Source organism: Nesoenas mayeri (genome assembly GCF_963082525.1).
Source record: "Nesoenas mayeri genome assembly, chromosome: 1".
Lineage (NCBI taxonomy): Eukaryota > Metazoa > Chordata > Aves > Columbiformes > Columbidae > Nesoenas > Nesoenas mayeri.
In genome coordinates, this window is record NC_137541.1 from 1805442 (window position 1) to 1830397 (window position 24956).

General features: G+C 55.0%; 2 protein-coding genes across 5 annotated transcripts in view; both read right to left on the bottom strand.

The window, feature by feature from the left end:
• UBE2H (ubiquitin conjugating enzyme E2 H) overlaps nucleotides 1-5298 on the bottom strand; it is a 52414-nt gene extending 47116 nt beyond the window's left edge. For all 3 annotated transcript variants that reach the window (XM_080346024.1, XM_080346023.1, XM_080346025.1), the window contains exon 1: nucleotides 5022-5298. In XM_080346024.1, coding sequence (XP_080202150.1) covers nucleotides 5022-5074 — 53 coding nt within the window. In that variant the 5' untranslated portion in view covers nucleotides 5075-5298. The remainder of the gene's footprint in view (nucleotides 1-5021) is intronic.
• A 2283-nt stretch (nucleotides 5299-7581) lies between these two features.
• Nucleotides 7582-24779, bottom strand: ZC3HC1 (zinc finger C3HC-type containing 1). Of its 2 annotated transcripts, XM_080360936.1 has the most exons (10): nucleotides 24397-24779; nucleotides 19652-19763; nucleotides 19322-19472; nucleotides 16741-16824; nucleotides 16032-16159; nucleotides 13642-13799; nucleotides 12294-12519; nucleotides 10866-11072; nucleotides 10010-10219; nucleotides 7582-8226 (listed from the first exon to the last, which is right to left on the bottom strand). In XM_080360936.1, exons 1-10 carry the CDS (start codon nucleotides 24522-24524, stop codon nucleotides 8158-8160), a joined length of 1473 nt encoding a protein of 490 aa, XP_080217062.1. In that variant the 5' UTR covers nucleotides 24525-24779; the 3' UTR covers nucleotides 7582-8157. The 2 variants fall into 2 exon arrangements, with proteins under 2 accessions (XP_080217062.1, XP_080217063.1); XM_080360937.1 differs by lacking the exon at nucleotides 7582-8226 and having other exon boundaries at nucleotides 10031-10187.
• Between the last annotated feature and the right edge of the window lie 177 nt (nucleotides 24780-24956).

The window sequence follows — 24956 nt, forward strand, 5'->3', positions numbered from 1 at the left end:
GCCAAGCTTTTCATAAAATCGCTTTTTATGTACTTAAAATAAAAGAATGTCATTTTAATGCCAGCGCGCAGTGATAGCCAGAACCGGGACAAAACACAAGCTGTACTTACACCAAGATTAAATGTAATATTTCCCCGGCAAATGAAACAAAGCAGAGCCTCATCGGGGGGGCATCTTGGACTTAATCCTACGTATTAAGACTTGAACAGGGTTTGGGAGATTCGCAGCCGCGCTCGAGGTTCCCAGCGTTGGCTGTCGCTGCCGCTGAGAAATGTGGAGCACGTGGGAGCGCGTTTCCAAACGCTCGTCAGCGTCGCAAGATGTGTCGTGATGACACTTCAAAACAATCACCTACTACCAATTCGAGCCCGTTCGGATCACAGATCTTCACTGGAAAAGGGAAAGAAAAAGATACCAAAACCAGACACAGCAGCAAAAGGAGAGCAGGGACACCATTTTACAACTCAAAGCTGCTTGTTTTACTGAAATCCCGCCTGCCTTTTTTTTGCTTTAAACCGTTACTACAAAGAAACAGCCTCCGCGATTTGTTTAATCAGCATTTAGTAACGTAATGGCAGTTTAGTCTTAAGAACTAGGCGCCTAATCCTAAAGACGACTACCACGCTATTCAGAATACCAAAAATCACCACTTGGAGTCTGGGGAATGAGACGGAGAAATAGTTAAAATTACCCCTATGTAGAGCAACACAAAGGCTTTCTTATTATTTTAAATAGGGGATGTGAAGCTCAAACAGGCGCTTTGCTCCGAGCTGCCTCAACCGAATTCATATTCTACAGTTTCATCTCAATGACCGGCGCAATTATCTGATTAAGCAGGTGCACGGTGCTTTCAGGTCCGTTGGACGAGCCCGACGAGCTTCAATAGCCCCCGTGATCAAACCGTGACGAGGCAACAATGGAATCTACAATACGAATCTACAGCTCCAGCCGAGGGTCCATCCTTTCAGAGGGGTAAAAAACCCCCCAAAATCATCCAGCCACCAGCAAAGCCGCCACATTCAGCTCTAAAAGCAGCAAGATGATACCCCTGGAAGTTGCCATTTAGGCAACAAAGATGATTTATTGTTTTTCCTCTAGTCGGTTTGGTTTTGGTAGAACGATCCGTGGGTTTTAAGCTCTCCTAATGACAGGTAGCAGTATATTGTAAGCAGGGTTTAAAGCGGGTTTTATTTATAAGCTGCAATGTGTGCCGGCATTTCTGAGGGTTTTGGGGGAGCGGGAGGGCTCCCCTGGTTCTGAAACGGGGTTGTCGCCACATCTTTGTGCGTTTTGAAGCACCACCGTGCGATTACCCTCATCCCCAGAGACCTCATTAAAACGGAGCCCCAGAAGTGGAGCAGAAAAGCGTCGCGCGACGTCGGAAAATGTACATTCTGACTCGGAAAAGTTTCCAGAAATGTCTATCCTTTCAAATCAAAATAAAGCAACAACAAAACCCCACCAAACCCTACCAAAACAAGACATTCCAGCACACACGCTCTTCCCCCCGGGGACAGGCCAAAGAGAACAAAGCCACGTGATGGGCCGATTGCTCAACGCGGCTCTTGGAAGGTGTTCAAGTCGGATGATAAGTGCGGCGTTAAGCCTATAACGAACAGAAAAAGGAATTTATCCCAAATGTAAACTGTGTTCTACCCTTTGCCTCAGCCCATCTCAGCGGAGCAAACACGCGGAGTTTCGCGATTACAAAATACTCCGGCAGGTAAACTAAGGAGCTTTGGACCTTTATTCTCCTTGACTCAGGACGAGCCTAAAATTAGAAGGGAGCGCAACGCTCTGTGTATTATGCTTCCCGGTAACTCCGATGCTTGTTACAAACCTTCAGCTTTATAAACTGGTCAGAACATGAAGCTGGGCACTATTTATAATTCCTCTCATGCACGGAACAGGGCGACACTTCCCTTTTCCAGCTCCGATGCTTTAAAAATAGAGCTCGGGGACTACAACCCAGCCAGGAGCATCTACCCACAAAAGGAGGCAAATAAATCAGCGCGAAATAAACTCCCGTCCAAGGGGAGGCTGCAAACGGCTCGTCTTGGAGCGGCCGTCTCGCTCCTCGCTGCAGAACAATAAACCCCAGCTTGGAAGTGGAAAAATTGGGCTGGGGGAGGGTTAGGGGTGCCGGGGTGTGACCCCAAAACGGGTGTAAACACGCCGGCTGGGACACCCCATCAGCTGCCGCTTCGCTCCGCCCCGGCCCCGGTTTCCGGGTAGTAACAGAGCAGCCAATCCGCGGAGCTGCGAGCTCGGCCCGAGGCCTCTTCCCCGAAAAACACGGCTGGGAGGGTGGCAGCTCGCCCCGAAACTCGGGGGGACCGGAGATGGGATCCCTAGCACACCCTGAAGCCCCCCAGGGTAGTGGGGACATGCAGAGGTTTGGCTTTAAGCGCTTCTACCAGCCCAATGAGACATCCCGGTGATTCCAGGCTGCTGGCAAGCAGGTCCCGAGGTGTTTTGGGGGGGCACGGAGCCTCTTTACAAAGCCCTGAGTGCAAGTGGGGTGCAGGCAGGGCCCCCCCACTCTGTGGGTACACAGGAAACGTCAGCAATCACGATGGGGGGCAGCAACCCCCCCAAAATGGGAGGACAGGGCCTGCCCCGGCGTTTGCAAAAACGGGGAGAGAAACAATGAGTGACTCAGAGTTTCAGCGCATTATTAAACGCGGGTTCGACGCATTAACACACGGGGCTTCCCCCCTCCCCACCTTCCGAGGGCCAAGCAACCTCTCCCCTTTCTCCCCCCGCTCACAAAGGAACGTCCACAAAAGGCCACGGACGTGGTAGGATTGAAAATTGGGCTAATAAAAAGCCCCCCGTTCGGCTCCTAAACCTGTCAGAGCAGGAGAAGGCAGCGGTGTTATTCACTCCGCTCGGCACCCCCAAAAGGTAGCCCTTGGCAGGCTGTAAATCCCTGCCATTATTCTCCATCAGAGACACAAAAAGGGAAACTGTAATGAAAATGGCAGCAAAAAGGGGAGGAAAAATAAAATAAAATAAAACCCAACACAACAACAAAACCCTGGAGCCCCGGGGAGGAGCAGCTTTCAAGCACATTCCTTCAGATGAGCCCTTCTCCGGCCACCTCCTCACTCCCACATCTCAAATCAACCCCTTATTTCAAATGGAGCTTCCAGAGATGAGAAATCGGCGTCTTGGGAGCCTGGGCCTAGTGAGCTGAGCTCAAACAGGGCAGGCGAGGCAAGTCAGACAAACAACAGCAAAAAAATAGGCTGGGGAGGGAGAGAGGGAGGAGTGAGGAGTCATCTGACACATCCAACTTCCCAAGTTTGTTGTCCGCAGGACACCGACCGCTCGCCCCTCGAAACGCCGGGAAGGTCGCGCTTCACCGTGGGGTTTCTTTTGTCAGGGGGGGAAATAATAAAAGAGAACAGAGCAGGAACTACCCAGCGTCGGGAGGAATGTCAGATATTCGCGGCTTCCTACCTACTGCCGCTAGAAATACAGAGCGAAGCCACTTGAGAAAAACCTGCTCTTTGTCTCCTAAAACGCTGCGATGGCTGGAGATGTTGGCTACGAACCGAACAAAAAAGGGGGGGGAAAAGAGAGGGGGAGGGGAAACGGGAGAAGCGGTGGATCAGGTTGGGCCTCGGCCCCTCTCCGGCCCAGATCTCCTTCCAGACTATCCCTGAGGAAGATTATTTATCCCCCCCCCCCACAAACACACTAAACAGCTGGAATTCCCGGCCCTCCTGCCCGGTGCGATTAAGCATCGATCACAATTGGCGTTCGGCAGAGTACGACATGTGTGTAACTTTAAACCCCCGGATAAAAATAGCTCCGATTCAAGCCCGATCGGTAGTCATTTCCTATTTGCTTAAAAACAAGGCGAAAAAAAAGAACTATATAAATATATATATATATATATATAAAGAGCAGCTTTGTAGAGAGAAACACGCAGGCTGAACGGCAAACAGAAGTTTCCTTCGATAAGCCGACCTCACGGCACAAACAGGAGCGGTGCTGCTCCTCCCCCCCTCTAAAAAATAAAGAAACCCCCCCAAAAAAACCAACCACAAAATCCAAGTAAGTTTATCTGTTTCTGGAAACTCAATCAGACCCGTTTCTCGACCCCCTTGACACTCATTGCCATCAGACCCAGGTTATGCTGAGGGTGTTCAGGCATGTTCAGGCAATAGAGGTGAAAAACATTTTGGCCACTCTTGTCATTTTTAACCCCTCTCGGTCGCCACCTCATAAACAAAAAAACCAAGCAAATAACAAACCAATCCTAGAATCAAATTCCCAATGATATTTTTCAACGCCACCCACACTCCAGACAGAGAGAACAAGGATTTGCCACCCTGTGAAAGGCCAAGAATAAAGAGAAGGAAGAAAAATATAAACAGATCTAACAAGGAAGGTGGTGGTGGGGGAATAATAAAAATAATAAAGGCTAAACGAGCTGGAGCGTTACATAAATGGGACCTTTCGGGAGATGGGCGCCCTTTGCCCACCCCCCGGTCACCCAGCCGCCCTGGGGGGGGCCCCCCCTGCTCCCCCCAGCCCCAAATTAAATCCCTAAGCCAGCAGCAGAAGGTTCGTGAAGCGCAGGCTGAAATCGGGGAGGAAATAATCAGAATAAACACCACAAAAGCCTTTCTTGGGGCTGTGGCTGCGGGAGCTGCTCTCCCCTTCTCTACCCACCCCCCAAAACTCCGGTCGTTGGGGGGGAGTTTAGCAAGGGGGGGGGCACCTGCAGGGACACCCCGGCTGGGGGGGTGAGGGGGATAAACCCCCCAAAATAAGGGATGGGGGAGGGGGGGTTGAGGCCTCCTCCCTGGTAAGGGGGGGCCCTCACTCCATGCGGGGGGCAAATCCCACCCGCAGCTCTAGGGACGGGCCTAGGCCTGGCCTAAGCAAAGGCCGCCGCCCGGGGGGGGCGACACCGGAGGGGGGTCCCCGGTTCCCCCGCCCCGGTGCAGGCCCGGCCGAGGAGGCGGAACCCCCCCCGGCGGAGGGTGACGGTGCGGGAAGGATACAGCTTGACCACGTCGGTATCCATCCGCCTCTTGCCCGGGCTGGGGGAGGACATGGTGGCCGCGGCCGCCCCCGGTGCTCCGGGCGGGCTGTCAGCGCCGCCGACCGGGGACGCCGGGCACCGAAGGGGAACGGGGGGACCGCCGGGCTCCGAGTCGTTGGGTCCTCCCCCGGCTGCCGCTGTCGCCGCTGTTGTCGCCGCTGTCGCCGCCGCCTCCTCCTGTGGTGCCGCCGGTGCCGCCGCCCGGGCCCCGCTCCGGTCGCCTCTGCCGAAGCCTCTCTCTGGACCCCTGACGTCACTCGCAGTGACCTCACCGCCCCGCAGCGCCGCGATTGGCTGAGGCGGCAACGCCGTGTCGGCCCCGCCCGCCCCGCGGCACGCCGGGAGTTGTAGTGCTGGGGAATGGGGGAGGGAAAAGGCGTAATAGAGGAGCCACGGGTTCGAGACCCCGGTGGGGACAATCGCGAGTGTCAACACCCTGGGGGTGGCGCGGCCACTGTAACACAGAATCCCAGAATGTGAGGGGTTGGAAGGGCCCTGGAAAGCTCATCCAGTGCAATCCCCGCATGGAGCAGGAACACCCAGATGAGGTTACACAGGAAGGTGTCCAGGCGGGTTGGAATGTCTGCACAGAAGGAGACTCCACAACCCCCCTCGGCAGCCTGGGCCAGGCTCTGACACCCTCACACCGAACAAGGTTCTTTTCATATCTAAGTGGAACCTCCTGTGTTCCAGTTTGCACCCATTACCCCTTGTCCTGTCATTGTTTGCCACCGAGAAGAGCCTGGCTCCATCCTCCTGACACTCACCCTTTAGAGATCTGTAAACATGAATGAGGTCACCCCTCAGTGTCCTCTTGTCCAGCTCCAGAGCCCCAGCTCCCTCAGCCTTTCCTCACACGGGAGATGCTCCACTCCCTTCAGCATCTTGGTGGCTGCGCTGGACTCTCTCCAGCAGTTCCCTGTCCTGCTGGAACTGAGGGGCCACAACTGGACAGAAGATTCCAGATGTGGCCTCACCAGTCACCTGGGGAAAGCCACCACTGAACCCAATCCACTCCCCCACGCAGCACGAGTCACCGTCCCAGCTTTCCGGTGTGACACCAGCAAAGCATTTCAGTTTCCCCAACCGGACGGGGCGGGGGAAGCACCTGCCAGCGCCCCGGAGGTGACAGCAGGACGCGTGACCGTGGTGCTAATTGGTGTCCCTCTGTGGCACGGCAGCTCCACGCCCGGGGCGGACACCCCGCATTCCTGACCCCGGCGTCACCCCAAAATTACCCCAACGCTTCCGCCCCATGTGATGAGGAGACACAGCTGAAGAATCCCAAATTCCCTTGGAAAAGCAGTAACTTCACCCCACTAGTGTGCATGTGGGGGGTGATTTCTTCCAATTATGAGCCAATACTCCCCTCTAGCCTCAAGCTGGGCCAGGGCGGGACATAATACACCTGAGGGGGTGCAGATTCACACCCCAGCAGGATTTTGGGCTGGGGGGAAAGGGGAAGGGGTTATATTTGAGCAGAGGAGGTAGAGTTTGGGGGGATAGAGGGTCCCCCATTTTCCCAGTCCTCGTTGTTCCCTGACTGGTTCCAGGCAGCTAGGAGAACAGAATGGGGAAAACCAGGATTTTCTCTGAGTTTCTTTAAATCGTTGTATTTCACCTGTGTCATCTCACAGCTTTGCAATGGGGATAATTTCAGGGCGACAGGGACCATCCTGTCGCTTTTGGGGTGCCTTATGACCACTCATGCAGCACCCAGACCCCCATGTGTGGATGCACAGCAGGTTTAGGGGCTCCTCTCAGCCCTCCAGGGGCCAAAAATTGGGGTGTACCCCACAGCAGGGTGTCCCACCAATGCCCAATCCATCTTCATCCCTTTGGGGGTACCCAAGGGATGTGGGGGGATAACACCCCCATCTCTATCCTGAGTCCCAGCCCAGCAGGGCCATGGGGTGAGGCAGCTCTTCTTTAGGGCCATGGAATTAGGACCCTCTTAGGAATGGAAAGTGACCCACCCAAACTCAAGCCCTGCATGGATGCACCCACAAATTTTGGGGTTCCAGGAGAGCAGGCGTTGCCTTCCTCGGCACAGGATGGCCAGAAAATACCCCAAAGGGGATGAGGGCAAAATGAGACGCAGAAGAAACCCCAGTGTTGGAGCTGGGGAAACTGAGGAAGGGGCTCCTCCCTCCAAAGGGGGCTCCTTTGCTCAAAAGAAAATAATACATTAAAAAAAATACATTTCCTTGTGTCTTCATTCATACCGGTGCAGCTGTGGAGGCCCAAATGTGCCTGGGTTGTCTGTGGAGTCTCAACCCTCCTCAAAGCCCCTTTCCCGATATCCTTGGGGGTGAAGATGACAGATCAGTGTCTCCCTTCTTGGCTTCTTCTACCCTTTCCACAAGGACCAGTCCCTCCCCAGCACCCAGCCTTGTGGCCTCGAGCCATGGGAAGGCCTAATCCACCTCTTCTCGGTTTTTGGCTGCATCCTGGGTGATTTAACACTCTGGGGAGGCTCTCAGCCCCCAAATAAATCTGCTTTGGGCAGTTGATTGATGCTGAGGTATCAAGCCAGGGGCATCTCTGCATGTACAGGGGCTGAGACAACGGCAAAGAGCCCAAATCAGGCAGGGGAAGCGGTGAAACGAGGAGTGGGAACCAGGAGAAGGAGGCAGCCGGACACTGATCCCACAAAGATGAGCATCCAGAGGGATACAGGAGCCACGTGCAAGGTCCAGAGCTTATCCCACCCCGGGAAGAAGGACCATGCCAGCAGTAAGGAAAAAGAAAAAGAAATAAAAACAAAAGAGAAATGTTTATTCCCACCTGGCGTCACTTCCCTGCGCCGCTGGTGGCGAGTCACAGCTGGACAGGACGGTCACCCCGGTGAGGTGACCACGTCTCCTCGTCGGCCCTGCGCGCCCACGGCACGTCCTGGCTCCGCACGGGGCCAAGGGCCACAGCAGCAATTTGTGAAGGCGGGGGGGGCGCTGAGGAGGACAGTGAGGGAGGAGGGGGTCCCAGCGGCTGCTGGGCGCTGTGTTTGGCATGGAGCATCCTCAGTGTCCCCTCCCCAGGGGAACAGAGATGCTGCGGATCTCTGCTCCGTGCTGCCAGCCAGGCGGCAGTTCGGTTCAGGAGGAATTCATGGTCTCCCACTGGCGGAAAATACGGAACACTTTGGAGGACTTGACTGAGAGACTCTGCGGGAGAGAGGAGCAAAGCGAAAACCAGAGGTTAAGGCACCAAAGGTTAAGGGACAGCCCTTAAAAGGGGGCGATAAGATGGGGAAAGACTCTTGAGCAGGGCCTGGAGCAATCAGACAAGGGGCGATGGTTTTAAACTAAAGGAGGGAGCTCTAGGCCAGACACGAGGAAGAAATTGTTGGCCCTGAGGGTGGTGAGAGCCTGGCCCAGGTTGGCCAGAGAGGTGGTGGATGAACCATCCCTGGAGACATCCCAGGCCAGGCTGGACAGGGCTCTGAGCAACCAGAGCTGCTGAAGATGTCCCTGCTCATGGCAGGCGGGGAACTGGGGGAGCTCGGAAGGACCCTTCCAACCCAAATTATTCTACAATTCACCCCAAAACCCCTCAGGACCTGCCCACCAAGTTTGTGAAAAGAAATCATAGAAAAAAACAAAACAAAAAAAACCCCACCAAACCAAACATATGAAATATCCTAATTGGCTCCCAAGACATCAATTTGCTCTTCTTATTTATCATCCCTATTTACCACAACTGGAGGGGGAGAAGAGAAAAGTGCAAGGAGCCAGACAGGACTCCAACCACCCCTCCTCCAGCTGGGTCTCACGCCTCTGACTAACGTCCCATCCCACAGGACCTGCTGGTGCTTTCCCAGCACGTAGCGCAGTTAGAAAGGACAGACCTGTTGGGGACACAACTCACACCAAGTCCCCAAGACAAACGCTGAAGCAAGACTTGCCCAGGGCAGTGGAGTCACCATCCCTGGAGGGTTGGACAGATGGACATGAGGTTCTCAGGGACATGGGGCAGTGCCAGGGGTGGGGGAATGGCTGGACTCGATGATCTTGTGGGTCTTTTCCAACCAAAATCATTCTGTGATTCTACGACTGCTTCACTGGTCCCTGCAGCTCAGCCCCGAGCAAAGCAGGATGGAGCCAGGAGGAGAAATCTGAGCGGATAACGGCGCTCAGGGGGTCTGGGGAAGCAGCAGCAGCTTGGGGATGGGGGCTCTGTCTCAACTCTGCTCCCCAGGCTCTGCAAACCCCCCAGTTCTACAGCTCAGGGCTGCAGGGACAGTCGGGAGCTCTATCGGGACATGAGATGAAACTGGATCTTGGGCAGCGCTGAGCCGCTCGGGACAGGCTGTTATTTATAGCGGCCCTTGAGCAGATCTGTGCACAACGGATCGGTGTAACAGATGAGATCTGGCCAGGGACAGCCTGAGAGAATTGGGGTATTCAGCCTGGAGAAGAGAAGGCTACAGGGAGACCTTATTGAGGCCTTTCCGGACTTAAAAGGGGCCTGTGAGAAAGATGGGGAAAGACTTTTGAGCAGGGCCTGTTGTGACAGGACAAGGGGTGATGGTTTTAAACTAAAGGAGGGAGATTTAGGCCAGATATAAGTAAATTGTTGTACCTGAGGGTGGTGAGAGCCTGGCCCAGGTTGGCCAGAGAGGTGGTGGATGAACCATCCCTGGAGACATCCCAGGCCAGGCTGGACGGGGCTCTGAGCACCCTGAGCTGGTGCAGATGTCCTTGCTCATGGCAGGGGGGGCACTAGGGGAGCTGGGAAGGTCCCTTGCAACCCAAAACTTCTGTGATTCTATGAGATGCTGTCAGCACAGCCGGAGGGGAAGCTGAGACTCTGCAGACACATCTTTGGTCCTTGCCACCCAGCTGGCCCTGCATTTAGCCCAAACAAAGCCCGTCTACCTCGAATTCTGCTCCAGACAAGGAGTGTTTCAAGCACTTGAGTTTGGGGCTGGGGATCCCGCAGACTCACCACAGGCTCCGTCTCAGGCACTCTGTCACATTTTCTGGTGGCGAGGAGCGTGTTCAGTACCACCCGCCAGCCTGGCTCTGCCTTGGCAGGTTCCTTCTCCGTCTGGGCTGTGGGATCTTCCAGGGCTTCTCCTCCCTCCACTGTGTTGACCCATGGACACCAGTCACGATGCTGTGAGCTGGGGTCAAAAAAGCTCCTCAAAGATGTGTCCTGGATGGGGGAGGAGATGACAAATGACCCAATGGCTGGAACAGCTCTGCTGGGAGGACAGGCTGAGAGAGTTGGGGTGTTCAGCCTGGAGAAGAGAAGCTTCGGGGAGACCTTAGTGCGGCCTTTACAGGCTTAAACGGGACCCATAAGAAAGATGGGGACAGACTTCTGAGCAGGGCCTGGTGTGACAGGACAAGGGGTGATGGTTTCAAACTAAAAGAGGGGAGATTCAGGCCAGACATGGGGAGGGAATTGTTGGCCCTGAGGGTGGTGAGAGCCTGGCCCAGGTTGGCCAGAGAGGTGGTGGCTGAACCATCCCTGGAGACATCCCAGGCCAGGCTGGACGGGGCTCTGAGCAACCTGAGCTGCTGAAGATGTCCCTGCTCATGGCAGGGGAAGAACTGGGAGAGCTGTGAATTTCCCTTCCAACCCTAACTATTCTATGATTCTACGACATTGAAGTAGGGCAGCATCAGCATAGTTTAAAACAGACTCCAGTGACAGGACAAAAACCTCTCTGTACTTAAGCACCGGCCTTGAGCTGGCCCAGTGCTGCTCTACAGGGACAACACTGACCCCTGGATCACGAGCACCCTGCCCAGATCCCTCTCCTCCCCATGTAGGCTGTCCCTGTGCCCTCACTCACCGAGCTGCTGGAGGAGCAGAGCCGTGCCCGCTTAGCTCTGCGGAGAGGACTGGACGGCACCTCCGCATTGTCGCTATGTACCATGCTGCGGGTGACAGGGCGGCTCCTCAGCGTGGGGCTGGTCACCTCCAACTCAGCCCGGTCCATGGGGACAGGAGAGTCCCAACCTCGTGAGCGAGAGATGGCCGGAGATGGGCTCTTCTCATGCTGCCAGTGGAGAAAGAACAAGGAATTAATAGAGGTCCTGTGCTCACCAGCATGTCCCTGAAGGGGAGAAGGGGGTCCTGTCCAGCTCAAAGCCTTCTCAGCCACCCAGCAAGAGCTGTGCCACCTTCCCTTCCCACCAGAAGCATCTCAGATGTGTCTAGTTGGATGTGGGTGACAGTAGCATCTGATTCAGAGCACCTCGAGTTGGACAGACATCAGGATCTTGGTTAGAAAAGTCTTTTTTCATGAGGGAGGGAAGGGAAAGGCAGCAGCAACCCACTTTGGCTGTAGGCAACATGCAACAGGAGACATGGTACCAGGATGAGCTTCTTTCAAGCTGGACAACTAAATTACATTGGTCTTGACTCCTGTGTGCTGCTGTATCACCCAGATATCACAAAATGTCCAGTGCAGAGCAACAAAGATGCTGAAGGGAGTGGAGCATCTCCTGTGTGAGGAAAGGCTGAGGGAGCTGGGGCTCTGGAGCTGGACAAGAGGACACTGAGGGGGGACTCATTCCTGGGGATCAATATGGAAAGGGGGAGCATCAGGAGGATGGAGCCAGGCTCTTCTGGTGACAACCAGTGACAGGACAAGGGGCAATGGGTGCAAACTGGAACACAAAAGGTTTCACTTAAATATGAGAAGAAGCTTCTTCCCGGTGAGGGTGACAGAACACTGGCCCAGGCTGCCCAGGGAGGTTGTGGAGTCTCCTTCTGTGCAGACATTCCAACCCGCCTGGACACCTTCCCATGTAACCTCATCTGGGTGTTCCTGCTCCATGGGGGGATTGCACTGGATGAGCTTTCCAGGTCCCTTCCAATCCCTGACACTCCGGGATTCTGTGAATCATTTGGGTTGGAAAAGACCTTTAAGATCATTAAGTCTAACCATTAACCCAAAAATGGCATTGACCCATGTCTTTGAGAACCTCATCTCCGTCTGTCCAGCCCTCCAGGGCTGGTGACTCCAGCACTGCCCTGGGCAGCCTGTTCCAATGCCCCACAGCCCTTTGGGGAGGAAATTGTTCCCCACATCCAACCTCAACCTCCCCTGGCGCAACTTGAGGCCCTTTCCTCTGCTCCTGGCGCTTGTTCCTGGGGAGCAGAGCCCGACCCCCCCTGGCTCCAAGCTCCTTTCAGGCAGTTCAGAGATCAGAAGGTCTCCCCTCAGCTCCTGTTCTCCATCCCAAGCTCACAGGCCGGATGCTCTGGGCCATACCTGCTCGGAGCCTGGAGGGAGCGTGTCTTGGCTCCGTGTGAGCATCCTGCGTGGAGAAGCTGGTAGAAGGGTGCAGCGCTCAGTGGGTGCTGGCGAAGTGCTGCTCGGGCTGCAGGAGTCCAGCTCCGGCCCCGCAGATTCCAGCTGGTGAAAGCCCCACAGTCCCACCTTCCTCATGCAGCGGGAGCAGGTGATCACTGAGAGGTGCACAGAGCCAGACGTGGAGCTGCGGGGAGAGAGACAAGTCATATGAAAAGGTCAGGGAAAAGCCTGGGCCCTTCCCCAGAATCCCAGCTTTCAGAACAGATGCATGTCTTTGGCAGAGCACAGGAATGGTCTCAGTCACAGGTATCTGAGCCAGCACGTTTCAAGAATCATAGAATCACTTTGCTTGGAAAAGACCCTCAAGCTCATCAAGTTCAACTGTTAACCCACCCCCGGCACGATCCCATGTCCCTGAGAACCTCATGTCTGTCTGTCCAACCCTCCAGGGATGGTGACTCCAGCACTGCCCTGGGCAGCCTGTTCCAATGCCCCACAGCCCTTTGGGGAAGAAATTGTTCCCAACATCCAACCTCGACCTCCTCTGGTGCAACCTGAGGACATTTCCTCTCATCCTGGTGCTTGTTCCTTGGGAGAAGAGACCAACACCCTCTATGCTACAACCTCCTTCATTACCCCTCAACTGACGCAGAGACTTACTGCTTCTGTAGCGCTGTGTGCCAAGAAGTAAAACAAGACCATTAAAATCCATCTGTAGTGCTGATTTAAATCGGTTTGGTTAAATTTTGGCTTGCCACAAAGCAGGAACACACTTGGTTATGGTAAATCAGCCACAGGTGTCCCCATCCCACCCAGCCACAGAGGCAGCTCCGCTCTTCCCCACCAGCAGCACTTTTCCAGCCGCTTCCCCTTCAGCAAACTGCCCTCGGCACACACAGCGAGGCTGTTCTGCTCCCAGCACATGCTTTGGGAAGCCACAAACCTTCAGGTCACAAACCTTCCCTCCCTTCCCGCAGGCCTGATGAGCACTGAAAGCATCACTGGGGGTGAAACTTCAGGGACCGACTTCAGCATCTAAATCAGCGACAAGCGGGACAAGCGACAGCTCGGTTGTTTTGGCCTCTTTGCTGTCTCACAGAGACATCTATTTTACCTGAACTAGCTTCGGAGTGGGATTTCTGGAAATCTGTCAATTTTAATGGCTGGAGATCATAATAAAATAGCAAAATGGGGATGTTGAACATTTCACAGGAGGGACACACGCATTCCTCCGGCCTTCAACAGGTTTCACCACAACCGCAAAATGCAGCAGAGACTTAGGATTCAGGGCTATGCCCCCACTCACCTGCAGGTCCAGCCGCACAAAGCCAGGACACAGGCAGGAACGTGAACTTGCAGGATTTCCGTGGTAAACTTCATTGGCAGTTTCTCTCCCTCTGTTTTGTGCTCCAGTTCCTCCCCAATCAGCTGGAGGAGCAGGCTGATCTTTTCCTCTGTCAGGGACTGCAGGACAGAGAAATGTGGCAGAGCTTGTTAAATACGCTGGTTCTACTCACAAATCACATCCTACATGGAGAAAAATCCCTTTTTCATTCCCCAAAGTGGCTAGATGCATGAGCACCCTCAGCAATTCTGCTGTGGTTAACAAGCAAAAGCCACACGGAGCGATGGTTTCCTCCTGCCTTGTGACCATTTGATTCGCATAGAATCATAGAATGGCCTGGGATGTCTCAGGGATGGTTCATCCACCACCTCCCTGGCCAACCTGGGCCAGGCTCTCACCACCCTCAGCGTAACAAATTTCTTCCTCATGTGCGGCCTGAATCTCCTTCCTTTAGTTTCAAACCATCACCCCTTGTCATACCACAGCAGGCCCTGCTCAAAAGTCTGTCCTCATCTTTTATACTAGCCCCTTTTAAGTACAGAAAGGCTCTCCCCATTGCATCGACTCTTGTTTAAGCACCATTTGCTCCCCCAAGGATGTGTGGGAACAGCAAAGCAGGTCACAGCTCCACTGCTCAAAGCAAGCGTGAGCCCGAACAGTGTCCGTCTGTCCCTCTGCTCGCAGGCAGGCAGCAGGGACTGTATTTGCCTGTGCTCAGGAAATTGTGAGCGCTTCTGGGGCCATAGCTGAGACATAGTGAGAAAAGAGACCCCCCCTGAAAGCTGTCGGTCAGGCTCCAGACCTTGCAGCTAGTAAGGAGCTGTGGAGATGTGATACAGCTGTTGGCTCTATGCTGTCTCTTCTTGGGGGGCTCTGATGGGTTTTATAGCTCAGCCAGCCCATGGTGGCAACCATAAAACACCTCTGTGATTCCTGCTGAACAGATTAAGAGTTGCCTGGTTCCTGTACAGCTTCTCACTGCCAAGAGCCATCTGTTTCCTGGTGAGTGAGCGCCCAACGAGCCAGACTTGGCCGGAGTTGAGCAGGACCTGGCCAGGTCCCTACCAGGAGACAATTCCACCCTTGCTATGCTCCAGCCTTTCTTGACGTAGCTCCTGTTCTTCCCCCCTGCCTGCTGAGCATCCTTGCAGAAGAGGCCACCCTATACCACACTTATATGGCTCCAGGGAGACCTTACTGCAACCTTTCTGGACTTAAAAGGGGTTGATAAGAAAGATGGTGACAGACTTTTGAGCAGGGCCTGTTGCAACAGGACAAGGGGTGATGGTTTTAAACTAAAGGAAGGAGATTCAGGCTGGACATGAAGGAGAAATTGTTGGCCTTGAGGGTGGTGAGAGCCTGGCCCGGGTTGGCCAGAGAGGTGGTGGCTGAACCATCCCTGGAGACATCCCAGGCCAGGCTGGACGGGGCTCTGAGCAACCTGAGCTGCTGAAGATGTCCCTGCTCATGGCAGGGGGGGCACTGGGGGAGCTGGGAAGGTCCTTTCAACCCAAACCATTCTACGATTCCATGATTCTATGATTCTGCCCACATCTCTGCACTAGGGCAGCCTCTGGCACCCCAAATTTCTGATTCCACCTACCGCAATGACTGTCTCCATTCTTGTGAGATCCCAGCTAAAGGAGTGATCTGCAAGCTGTCACTTCTCATGGAGCGCTTGGAGGTGACAAACACGTGTGGGAGCTGCCAGGGAGAGCTCCCAGGGAGTCTGTGGGTCCTGAAATCACTTCTTCTGGACACCAGAGAGCACCTGGTGTGCCAGGAAAAGCGCAGAGCGGGAACCGGACACTACACTCACTTATAGAATCACTGAATGGTTGGGTTAGAAGTGACCTTGAAAGCTCATTCAGTCCAAACCCTGCAATGGGGAGGGACACCTTCCACCAGACCAGGTTGCTCAGAGCCTTGTTCAACCCAGCCTTGAACACTCCCAGGGATGGGGCATCCACAGCTTCTCTGGGCAGCATGTCCCAGTGTCTCACATCCTCACAGTGAACACTTCCCATCAGCAACGTCGTGGTGACATGAGCCAGCTGTGCCTGTGCTGGTCAAGGGCTTGCATGGCAGGTGAGCCTTTCCAAACTCAATTTTACATGCTTTTAAAAACACCAGGTGAAACTACCACACGGTGAATGTCCGAGGAGAACGCCAAGGTGATGACAGATCCCTCACAAGCACAAGAAGGGCTGAGCTTTGCCCACCTGACAAGTTGGAGCCTCCAGTTTAAACCTCACAACTGTTTCAGTCCGGGTTTGCGCAGCACAGGCGCGTCCAGAATCATCATCAAGGACTCGAATGCACCCAATCTTGGGGAGTGGAGGGAAACTCACCATGTTCTTCATGTCTTCTGGTCTGAGGGAGGGCAGCTGCAGCTCCAGTTGGCACAGGCTCTGAAAACGGTCCAGGAAATCCTGGAGAAGGGCTCTGGGTTCATCCACCAGCAGCATGGCAAAGCGATCTGGCAGAAAGCAAACACAAGATGTGATCAGCACCATAAGAATCTCTTGGCTTTTCAAAGAAAAGCTAAGCGCAGCTTTTTTTCCTTTGCAACTGCCCTTCCCTGTGCACTGTGGCTTTGAAGATGAGATCTATCACTCTTTGAGCATCCCACCTCATCCAATCTCCCCTGTCCCATCCCAGTTACAACCCAAAAAGCACTTTAACAGCCCTAGACACACTCAAAGATTGAGAGGGGATGGGTACAGCCTGGCATGGGGGTCCAGGAAAATCAGGGTTGCCCAAAGACGGGGGCGGATGCCCCATCCATGGAGACACCCCAGGCCAGGCTGGACGGGACTCTGAGCAACCCGAGCTGGTGAAGATGTCCCTGCTCATGGCAGGGGGGGAACTGGGAAAGCTTTGAAGTTCCCTTCAACCCAAACTATTCTATGAAAAAGGGGACTGTGACAACACTGCCCACTTTGAGAATGTGAAGAGAAATTACAATTTCTACAATGGGCTACAACAGTAGTGACAGAAAGAGAGGAAAAAAAGGACTAAGGGTAGACACGTGTGCTAACTGGGCTCCGAGACACCAACCTGGGCAGGGGCTGTCGGGCCAGAAGCAGAACTTCTCGTGCGCGGTGCACAAAGCCTTCTTCAGCTCCGCACAGCGCTCCTTATCTGCAAGACAAAGCGCATTTTACACCCCTGCAGAGCCACATCCTTAGGGAACAGCTGGGAAAAACCAAAGCAGGAGGGGAAGGCACCAGGCTCCGAGGGTTTCCTGTGGGGGTGACGGATGTCGCCCCAGGCTGTAGGTTGCAAAGCCTGAAGCTTTCACCTCAAACTCATCTCCCTCCCCACCAAAAGGAGCAGTTGCAGCTCCAGCCTCCCTGCAGGCAGCCAGGTTGGCTCACAGGGTTATCTCCACAACCACAGGGCAGTTCCATTTCCTCACAGCCCAAATCCCCTCCCATTCCCAGGCATGGTGACCACAGAGCAGCAGAGACACAGCTCAAGCCAACAACCGGCACAGGAACCAGCTGCTCTTGCCAGTTTTACCTCCTGGGCTGCTGCCAGTCCCCATTCAACTCATCTGACCCCTCCATCCCGGCTATAGGAGCCAAATCACAACCATATCTGGAAATCAAGCTTCCCCCAAAAAAGATTTGTTACCTAATTTAACTTACTCACACCTTTCAGACTCAAAACATTTATTTTTTCAACTTCTTTTTCAAGCTCTTCCTCCAACCTCTGATTATTTTAGATTTTCCCTAAACCAGTGCCATTACCAACAGAATAATTAGGCCAAGGTTTATTTAGAAAAGATAGTCCGAACAAACAGCAGATGTCAATATTCAGAAGGACCCAAAACGAAGCACTAAAGCAGCTCCTCATCACAACCCACGCTTCGTTTGTCAGACATCAGGGTCCTGCTCTCCGCCGCCTTTCAGGGAACAAGAACAGGGATTTGCAGTAAGAAAACTGAGAAGAGGATAACACTTATTTGTGTTGGGGTCATAAATGCAGGTGGGGTCACAGATGCAGGTAAATGGAAGTGAAGGTCTGACAGGTGATAAAGCTCAGGAGTGACACGCCGTGGGAATGAGTGAAGCTGGTGGTGGGTTTGGATAAGGAGAACAGGAGAAAGTTTTACTACTGGTGGTCCAAGGAGTTTAAAAAGGGCAGTGGAGGAATTTATTAAATAAATTACACAATGCAACCACCTGAATGGACTGATTTGGTTACCAACAGCCCACATCAGAAACATTTAGTGGAGAATCAAGGCAGTGGATTAACCATGTGGGAAATTAAACTTCTTTAAAAAGGATGCGAAGATACTTGAGTGCATCCAGAGGGCAACCAAGCTGGCGAAAGGGCTGGAAGAAACATCCCGGGAGGAGCGGCTGGGGACTCAGGGTTTGTCTGGTTTGGAAAATAGGACAAAAGGCAACATCATCGTTCTCCGCAGGTTCCTGAGGAGAGGAAGGGGAGAGTGAGGTGTTGAGCTCTTCTCCCTGCGATCCAGCGACAGGACACACAGAAATGGCTCAGAGCTGTGTCACAGGAGGTTTAGACTTGATATCAGGAAACATTTCTTTACTGAGAGGGTGGTCAAATGCTGCAACAGGCTTCCTAGAGATGTGGTCAATGTCCCAAGTCACTGCTTAAGAGGCATTGGGATAGTGTCCTTAATAACAGGCTTTATCTCTTGGTTAGTCCTGAAGCAGTCAGGCAGTTGGACTAGATCACAGAATTGTTTGGGTTGGAAAAGACCTTTAAGACCATCGAGTCCAACCATTAGCCCACCCCTGGCACTACCCCACGTCCTGAGAACCTCATGTCCGTCTGTCCAACCCTCCAGGGCTGGTGACTCCAGCACTGCCCTGGGCAGCCTGTTCCAATGCCCTACAGCCCTTTGGGGAAGAAATTGTTCCCCATATCCAACCTCAACCTCCCCTGGCGCAACTTGAGGCCGTTTCCTCTGCTCCTGGCGCTTGTTCCTGGGGAGCAGAGCCCGACCCCCCTGGCTCCAAGCTCCTTTCAGGCAGTTCAGAGATCAGAAGGTCTCCCCTCAGCTCCTGTTCTCCAGCTGAACCCCCAGGTCCCTCAGCCGCTCCATCACACTTGTGCTCCAGCCCCTCACCAGCTCCGTTCCCTTCTCTGCACTCGCTCCAGCACCTCAAGGCCTTTCTTGGCATGAGGGGCCCAGATCTGCCCCAGGATTGGCGGTTTGGCCTCCCCAGGTCCCAGCACAGGGACGGTCACTGCCCTGGGCCTGCTGGCCACACCAGTGCTGGTCCCAGCCAGGATGCTGGTGGCCTCTTGGCCACCTGGGCACATGCTGGCTCATGTTCAGCCACTGTCACCAACACCCCCAGCTCCTTTTCCGACGAGAACTTTCCAGCTGCTCTTCCCCAAGCCTGCAGCATTCATGGGGTTGTTGTGACAACCATCACAGGTCCCTTCCAATTGGAACTATTCTATTTTAACCCATCTCCAACAACAGCAGCAAGAAGTTTCAACACGTTCGCACAAACTAATGGAAATCTATTTGACTTGCACTTTATTTTCAGAGACATCCAACACCCAGCACCACCAAGGACAAGACTACGGGAGCCATTTACGCACACAGTGAGTCCCCAGCCCACCCCCTGTAGCCGCAGGACATACGTACACTTGTTGAAGTCGAACGCGAGCTGCAGGCTGATGCAGAGGAAGGCCTGGCAGCTGGAGCACTTCAGCATGTCACACTCCACGTTGACCCAGCCGTACTTGGCGCAAACCAGGGGGGAGAGATCGTGGGGTTTGCCCGCCCACTTCAACGGGTGCTCGCGTTAAGGATAAAACCCCATAAATTACGAGGTGAGCAGTCAAAGGTTTAGCCAGGGTTTATCTGGCCAAAGAAAAACCTCTGAGAAGATGGAATTTGTGGGGAAGTGACAACAAAAGCGTGACAGCAAAGCAGGGAAGAGGACGACTGGAAGCTCAGCGTCAGAAAGGATATGGTGAATGTTTCGACTCTGCTGAAATAAGCTTCCTTGCTAGCTGACTCCAAGGAGAGGGCGTCCATTTGAGAAGAGCCGTTAGCCAACTCTGACCAGTCGGACGTGTCCGTCCTAAAAGGAACAGCAAGTCAGCAAGCTGGGAAGATTTAATGAATAAAAAAATGCACAAACCACTTTCTACCCTCTCGTCCCTCAGCCTTACCCTTCCAAGAACCTTTTCTCCAGAGCTCCCAACCTCGTGAGGTTCAGCAAGGCCAAGTGCAAGGTCCTGCACCTGGGTCAGGGCAACCCCCGGTACCAACCCAGGCTGGGAATGGAGGGATGGGGAGCAGCCCCCAGGAGAGGGAATTGGGGTGCTGAGGAGTGAAAGATGGGACATGAGCCAGCAATGTGTGCTTGCAGCACAGAAGGTAAATTGTATCTTGGGCTGCATCCCCAGCAGCGTGGGCAGCAGGTCAGGGAGGGGATCCTGCCCCTCTGCCCCACTCTGGTGAGACCCCCCTGCAGTGCTGGTCCAGCTCTGGGTCCTCAGCACAGGACACACATGGACCTGCTGGAGAGGGGCCAGAGGAGCCACAGGAATGATCCGAGGCTGGAACAGCTCTGCTGGGAGGACAGGCTGAGAGAGTTGGGGTGTTCAGCTGGAGAACAGAAGATCTGGAGAGACCTTATTGTGGGCTTTCTGGACTAAAAGGAGCCCATAAGAAAGATGGGGACAGACTTTTGAGCAGGGCCTGTTGTGATAGGACAAGGGGTGATGGTTTTAAACTAAAGGAGGGAGATTCAGGCCAGACATGAGGAGGAAATTGTTGGCCCTGAGAGCCTGGCCCAGGTTGGCCAGAGAGGTGGTGGCTGAACCATCCCTGGAGACATCCCAGGCCAGGCTGGACAGGGCTCTGAGCAACCTGAGCTGGTGAAGATGTCCCTGCTCATGGCAGGGGGGGCACTGAGGGAACCTGAAAGGTCCCTTCAATCCAAACTATTCTATGATTCGATGGCTGTGGCCCATCTCTGAAGTCAGGGACACTCCCAACACCAGTTATGCCAGATCCCGGCACTAGCATCTGTGCCCAGAACACCAACCCTGGCCCTTCAGCTTCTCCCCAGTGCTCTTCTTCCGCCCAGTATTTGGGGATGGTTGGATCAAGGGCAAATCATGTCCCTGAGAACACCCACGGTTACTTGGCTTTAGCCAGATATCCTCAAAGCTCAGCCACTCAGTGCCCCCAGAGGTTCTCAGTGTGTGTCCCCCCCACTTCAGAGGTCAGAGGCCCAAGTGCGTGGGTGTGGGGACACCAGAGCTCTCCAGGTCACTGAACTGCCCCTGTGCTCCCAGTGCCCCCCAGTGCTGCGTCCCAGTGCCCATCAGTGCCTCCCACTGCTGCCTCCTAGTGCTTCAGGGTCTCTCGGTTTCTGCTACTGCTGCCCTGTGCCCCTTAGTCTCTCCAGTGCCTCTTAGTTCCTCTGATACTGCCTCCCAGTGCCACCAGCACTGCCTCCCAGTGCTGCTTAGTCTCTCCAGCACTCCCAGTGCCACCAGTACTGCCTCCCAGTGCCCACTGGTGTCACCAGTACTCCCAGTGCTCCTTAGTCCCTCCACTACTGCCTCCCAGTGTCACCAGTACTTCCCAGTGTCTCTTAGTCCCTCCAGTATTGCCTCCCAGTGCCACAAGTACTGCCTCCCCGTGCGCCTTGGTCTTCCCAGTACTCCCAGTCCATCCAGTATTGCCTCTCAGTGCCACCAGTACTACCTCCTAGTGCCCCTTAGTCCCACCAGTACCACCTCCCAGTGTCCATTGGTGTCACCAGTACTCCTAGTGTCTCTCGGTCCCTCTGGTACTGCCTCCCAGTGCCCCTTGGTCTCCCTGGTACTCCCCCCCAGTGTCACCGGTATTACCTCCCAGTACCACTGGTATTGCCTCCCAGTGCCTCCTAGTCCCTCCAGCATTGCCTCCCAGCACCCATCGGTACCACCAGTACTCCCCAGTGTCACCTAGTCCCTCCAGTATTGCCTTCCAGCGCCCATTGGTACCATCAGTAATCCCCAGTGTCACCTAGTCCCTCCAGTATTGCCTTCCAGCGCCCATTGGTACCATCAGTACTCCCCAGTGTCACCTAGTCCCTCCAGTATTGCCTCCCAGCGCCCATTGGTACCACCAGTACTCCCCAGTGTCACCTAGTCCCTCCACTATTGCCTCCCAGTGCCCATTGGTATCACCAGTACTCCCCAGTGTCACCTAGTCCCTCCAGCATTGCCTCCCAGCGCCCATTGGTATCACCAGTACTCCCCAGTGTCACCTAGTCCCTCCAGTATTGCCTCCCAGCGCCCATTGGTACCACCAGTACTCCCCAGTGTCACCTAGTCCCTCCAGTATTGCCTCCCAGCGCCCATTGGTACCACCAGTACTCCCCAGTGTCACCTAGTCCCTCCAGTATTGCCTCCCAGCGCCCATTGGTACCACCAGTACTCCCCAGTGTCACCTAGACCCACCAGTATTGCCTCCCAATACCCATTGGTACCACCAGTACTCCCCAGTGTCACCTAGTCCCTCCAGTATTGCCTCCCAGCGCCCATTGGTACCACCAGTACTCCCCAGTGTCACCTAGACCCACCAGTATTGCCTCCCAATACCCATTGGTACCACCAGTACTCCCCAGTGTCACCTAGTCCCTCCAGCATTGTCTCCCAGCGCCCACTGGTATCACCAGTACTCCCCAGTGTCACCTAGTCCCTCCAGTATTGCCTCCCAGTGCCCATTGGTACCACCAGTACTCCCCAGTGTCACCTAGTCCCTCCACTATTGCCTCCCAGTGCCCATTGGTATCACCAGTACTCCCCAATGTCACCTAGTCCCTCCAGTATTGCCTCCCAATACCCATTGGTACCACCAGTACTCCCCAGTGTCACCTAGTCCCTCCAGTATTGCCTCCCAGCGTCCATTGGTACCACCAGTACTCCCCAGTGTCACCTAGTCCCTCCAGTATTGCCTCCCAGCACCCACTGGTATCACCAGTACTCCCCAGTGTCACCTAGTCCCTCCAGTATTGCCTCCCAGCGCCCACTGGTATCACCAGTACTCCCTAGTGTCACCTAGTCCCTCCAGTATTGCCTCCCAGCGCCCATTGGTACCACCAGTACTCCCCAGAGTCACCTAGTCCCTCCAGTATTGCCTCCCAGCGCCCATTGGTATCACCAGTACTCCCCAGTGTCACCTAGTCCCTCCAGTATTGCCTCCCAGTGCCCATTGGTATCACCAGTACTCCCCAGTGTCACCTAGTCCCTCCAGTATTGCCTCCCAGTGCCCATTGGTACCACCAGTACTCCCCAGTGTCACCTAGTCCCTCCAGTATTGCCTCCCAGCGCCCATTGGTACCACCAGTACTCCCCAGTGTCACCTAGTCCCTCCACTATTGCCTCCCAATACCCATTGGTACCACCAGTACTCCCCAGTGTCACCTAGTCCCTCCAGCATTGCCTCCCAGTGCCCATTGGTACCACCAGTACTCCCCAGTGTCTCCTAGTCCCTCCAGCATTGCCTCCCAATACCCATTGGTACCACCAGTACTCCCCAGTGTCACCTAGTCCCTCCAGTATTGCCTCCCAATACCCATTGGTACCACCAGTACTCCCCAGTGTCACCTAGTCCCTCCAGTATTGCCTCCCAGTGCCCATTGGTACCACCAGTACTCCCCAGTGTCACCTAGTCCCTCCAGTATTGCCTCCCAGTGCCCATTGGTACCACCAGTACTCCCCAGTGTCACCTAGTCCCTCCAGTATTGCCTCCCAGTGCCCATTGGTACCACCAGTACTCCCCAGTGTCACCTAGTCCCTCCAGCATTGCCTCCCAATACCCATTGGTACCACCAGTACTCCCCAGTGTCACCTAGTCCCTCCACTATTGCCTCCCAATACCCATTGGTACCACCAGTACTCCCCAGTGTCACCTAGTCCCTCCAGTATTGCCTCCCAGTGCCCATTGGTACCACCAGTACTCCCCAGTGTCACCTAGTCCCTCCAGTATTGCCTCCCAGTGCCCATTGGTACCACCAGTACTCCCCAGTGTCACCTAGTCCCTCCAGTATTGCCTCCCAGTGCCCATTGGTACCACCAGTACTCCCCAGTGTCACCTAGTCCCTCCAGTATTGCCTCCCAGTGCCCATTGGTACCACCAGTACTCCCCAGTGTCACCTAGTCCCTCCAGTATTGCCTCCCAGTGCCCATTGGTACCACCAGTACTCCCCAGTGTCACCTAGTCCCTCCAGTATTGCCTCCCAGTGCCCATTGGTACCACCAGTACTCCCCAGTGTCACCTAGTCCCTCCAGCATTGCCTCTCAGCGCCCATTGGTACCACCAGTACTCCCCAGTGTCACCTAGTCCCTCCAGTATTGCCTCCCAGTGCCCATTGGTACCACCAGTACTCCCCAGTGTCACCTAGTCCCTCCAGCATTGCCTTCCAATACCCATTGGTACCACCAGTACCATCTCCCAGAGTCGCCCACCTTCCAGTGTTCCCTCGGGCTGCCCAGTCCCTCCCAGTACACCCACCCCAGCGCCCCTTTTCCCAGTACCCCCACAATCACTCCCACTACTCTCCAACACTCTCAACAACTCCTGCCGTCACCCGAGTCTCCCAGTGCCCCCCAATAACTCCCAGCGCCTCTCAACCTTTCCTCCGGCACCACACGCCCGCCCCGCCCCCCTCCGCGCCGGTTCCCGCCGAGCCCCCCGTGCTCCCCGCTCACCCGTCGGGACCGGCGGCCTCAGGGGCGATGCCGCCGTCGATGAGGTCGCGGATCTGCTGGGGGGTGACAGGGGGAGGCCTCCCCCGGGCCCCCCCTCCCGCCGCCGCCCCGGCGCTGGGCGCCGCCATCTTGGTCCCTCAGCCCGTCACTGAGGGAACGGCGCGGGGGAAAAGGGGGGGGGGGGGCGGGAAGAAAACGCGGCCGCGTTCCGGCCCCACCGTGGGGGTGACCACGATCCCAGCAAGTCCTGCGCTGCCTCCTCGTCCCCACGGGGGTGTAACCGGGACGCTGACACCTCCACGGCGGAGCCCCGGGCCCCTCAAACCTCGGGCGCTGCACCCCGCGCCGCTCCCGCTTTCGGCGACCGATTGCTCCAGCCCGTCTCCACAGCGGCGGCGACGAGCAGGCGCGCGATCGATTGCGCGGTGATCCATCGCTCATCCCTCCCCAGCAGCGGCCTTCTCGCCGCCGTCTTCCCCCACCTGCCAAGAAGCCCGCGTTTCATAGGCCGCGTCTGAAGAAGCTCGCCGCTGATTGGGAGCGGGCCTGTCTCTGGCTGC

What these genes read in the sequence shown, in the direction of transcription:
- ZC3HC1 (XM_080360936.1), bottom strand. Translation starts at nt 24,524, where the DNA reads ATGGCGGCGCCCAGCGCCGGGGCGGCGGCGGGAGGGGGGGCCCGGGGG. An exon ending in CGCGTTCGACTTCAACAAGT is followed by an intron (nt 16,825 to 19,321) that starts GTACGTATGTCC and finishes TTTGTCTTGCAG; the next exon opens with ATAAGGAGCGCTGTGCGGAG. An exon ending in TCTGCTCCTCCAGCAGCTCG is followed by an intron (nt 10,220 to 10,865) that starts GTGAGTGAGGGC and finishes TCCCCCATCCAG; the next exon opens with GACACATCTTTGAGGAGCTT.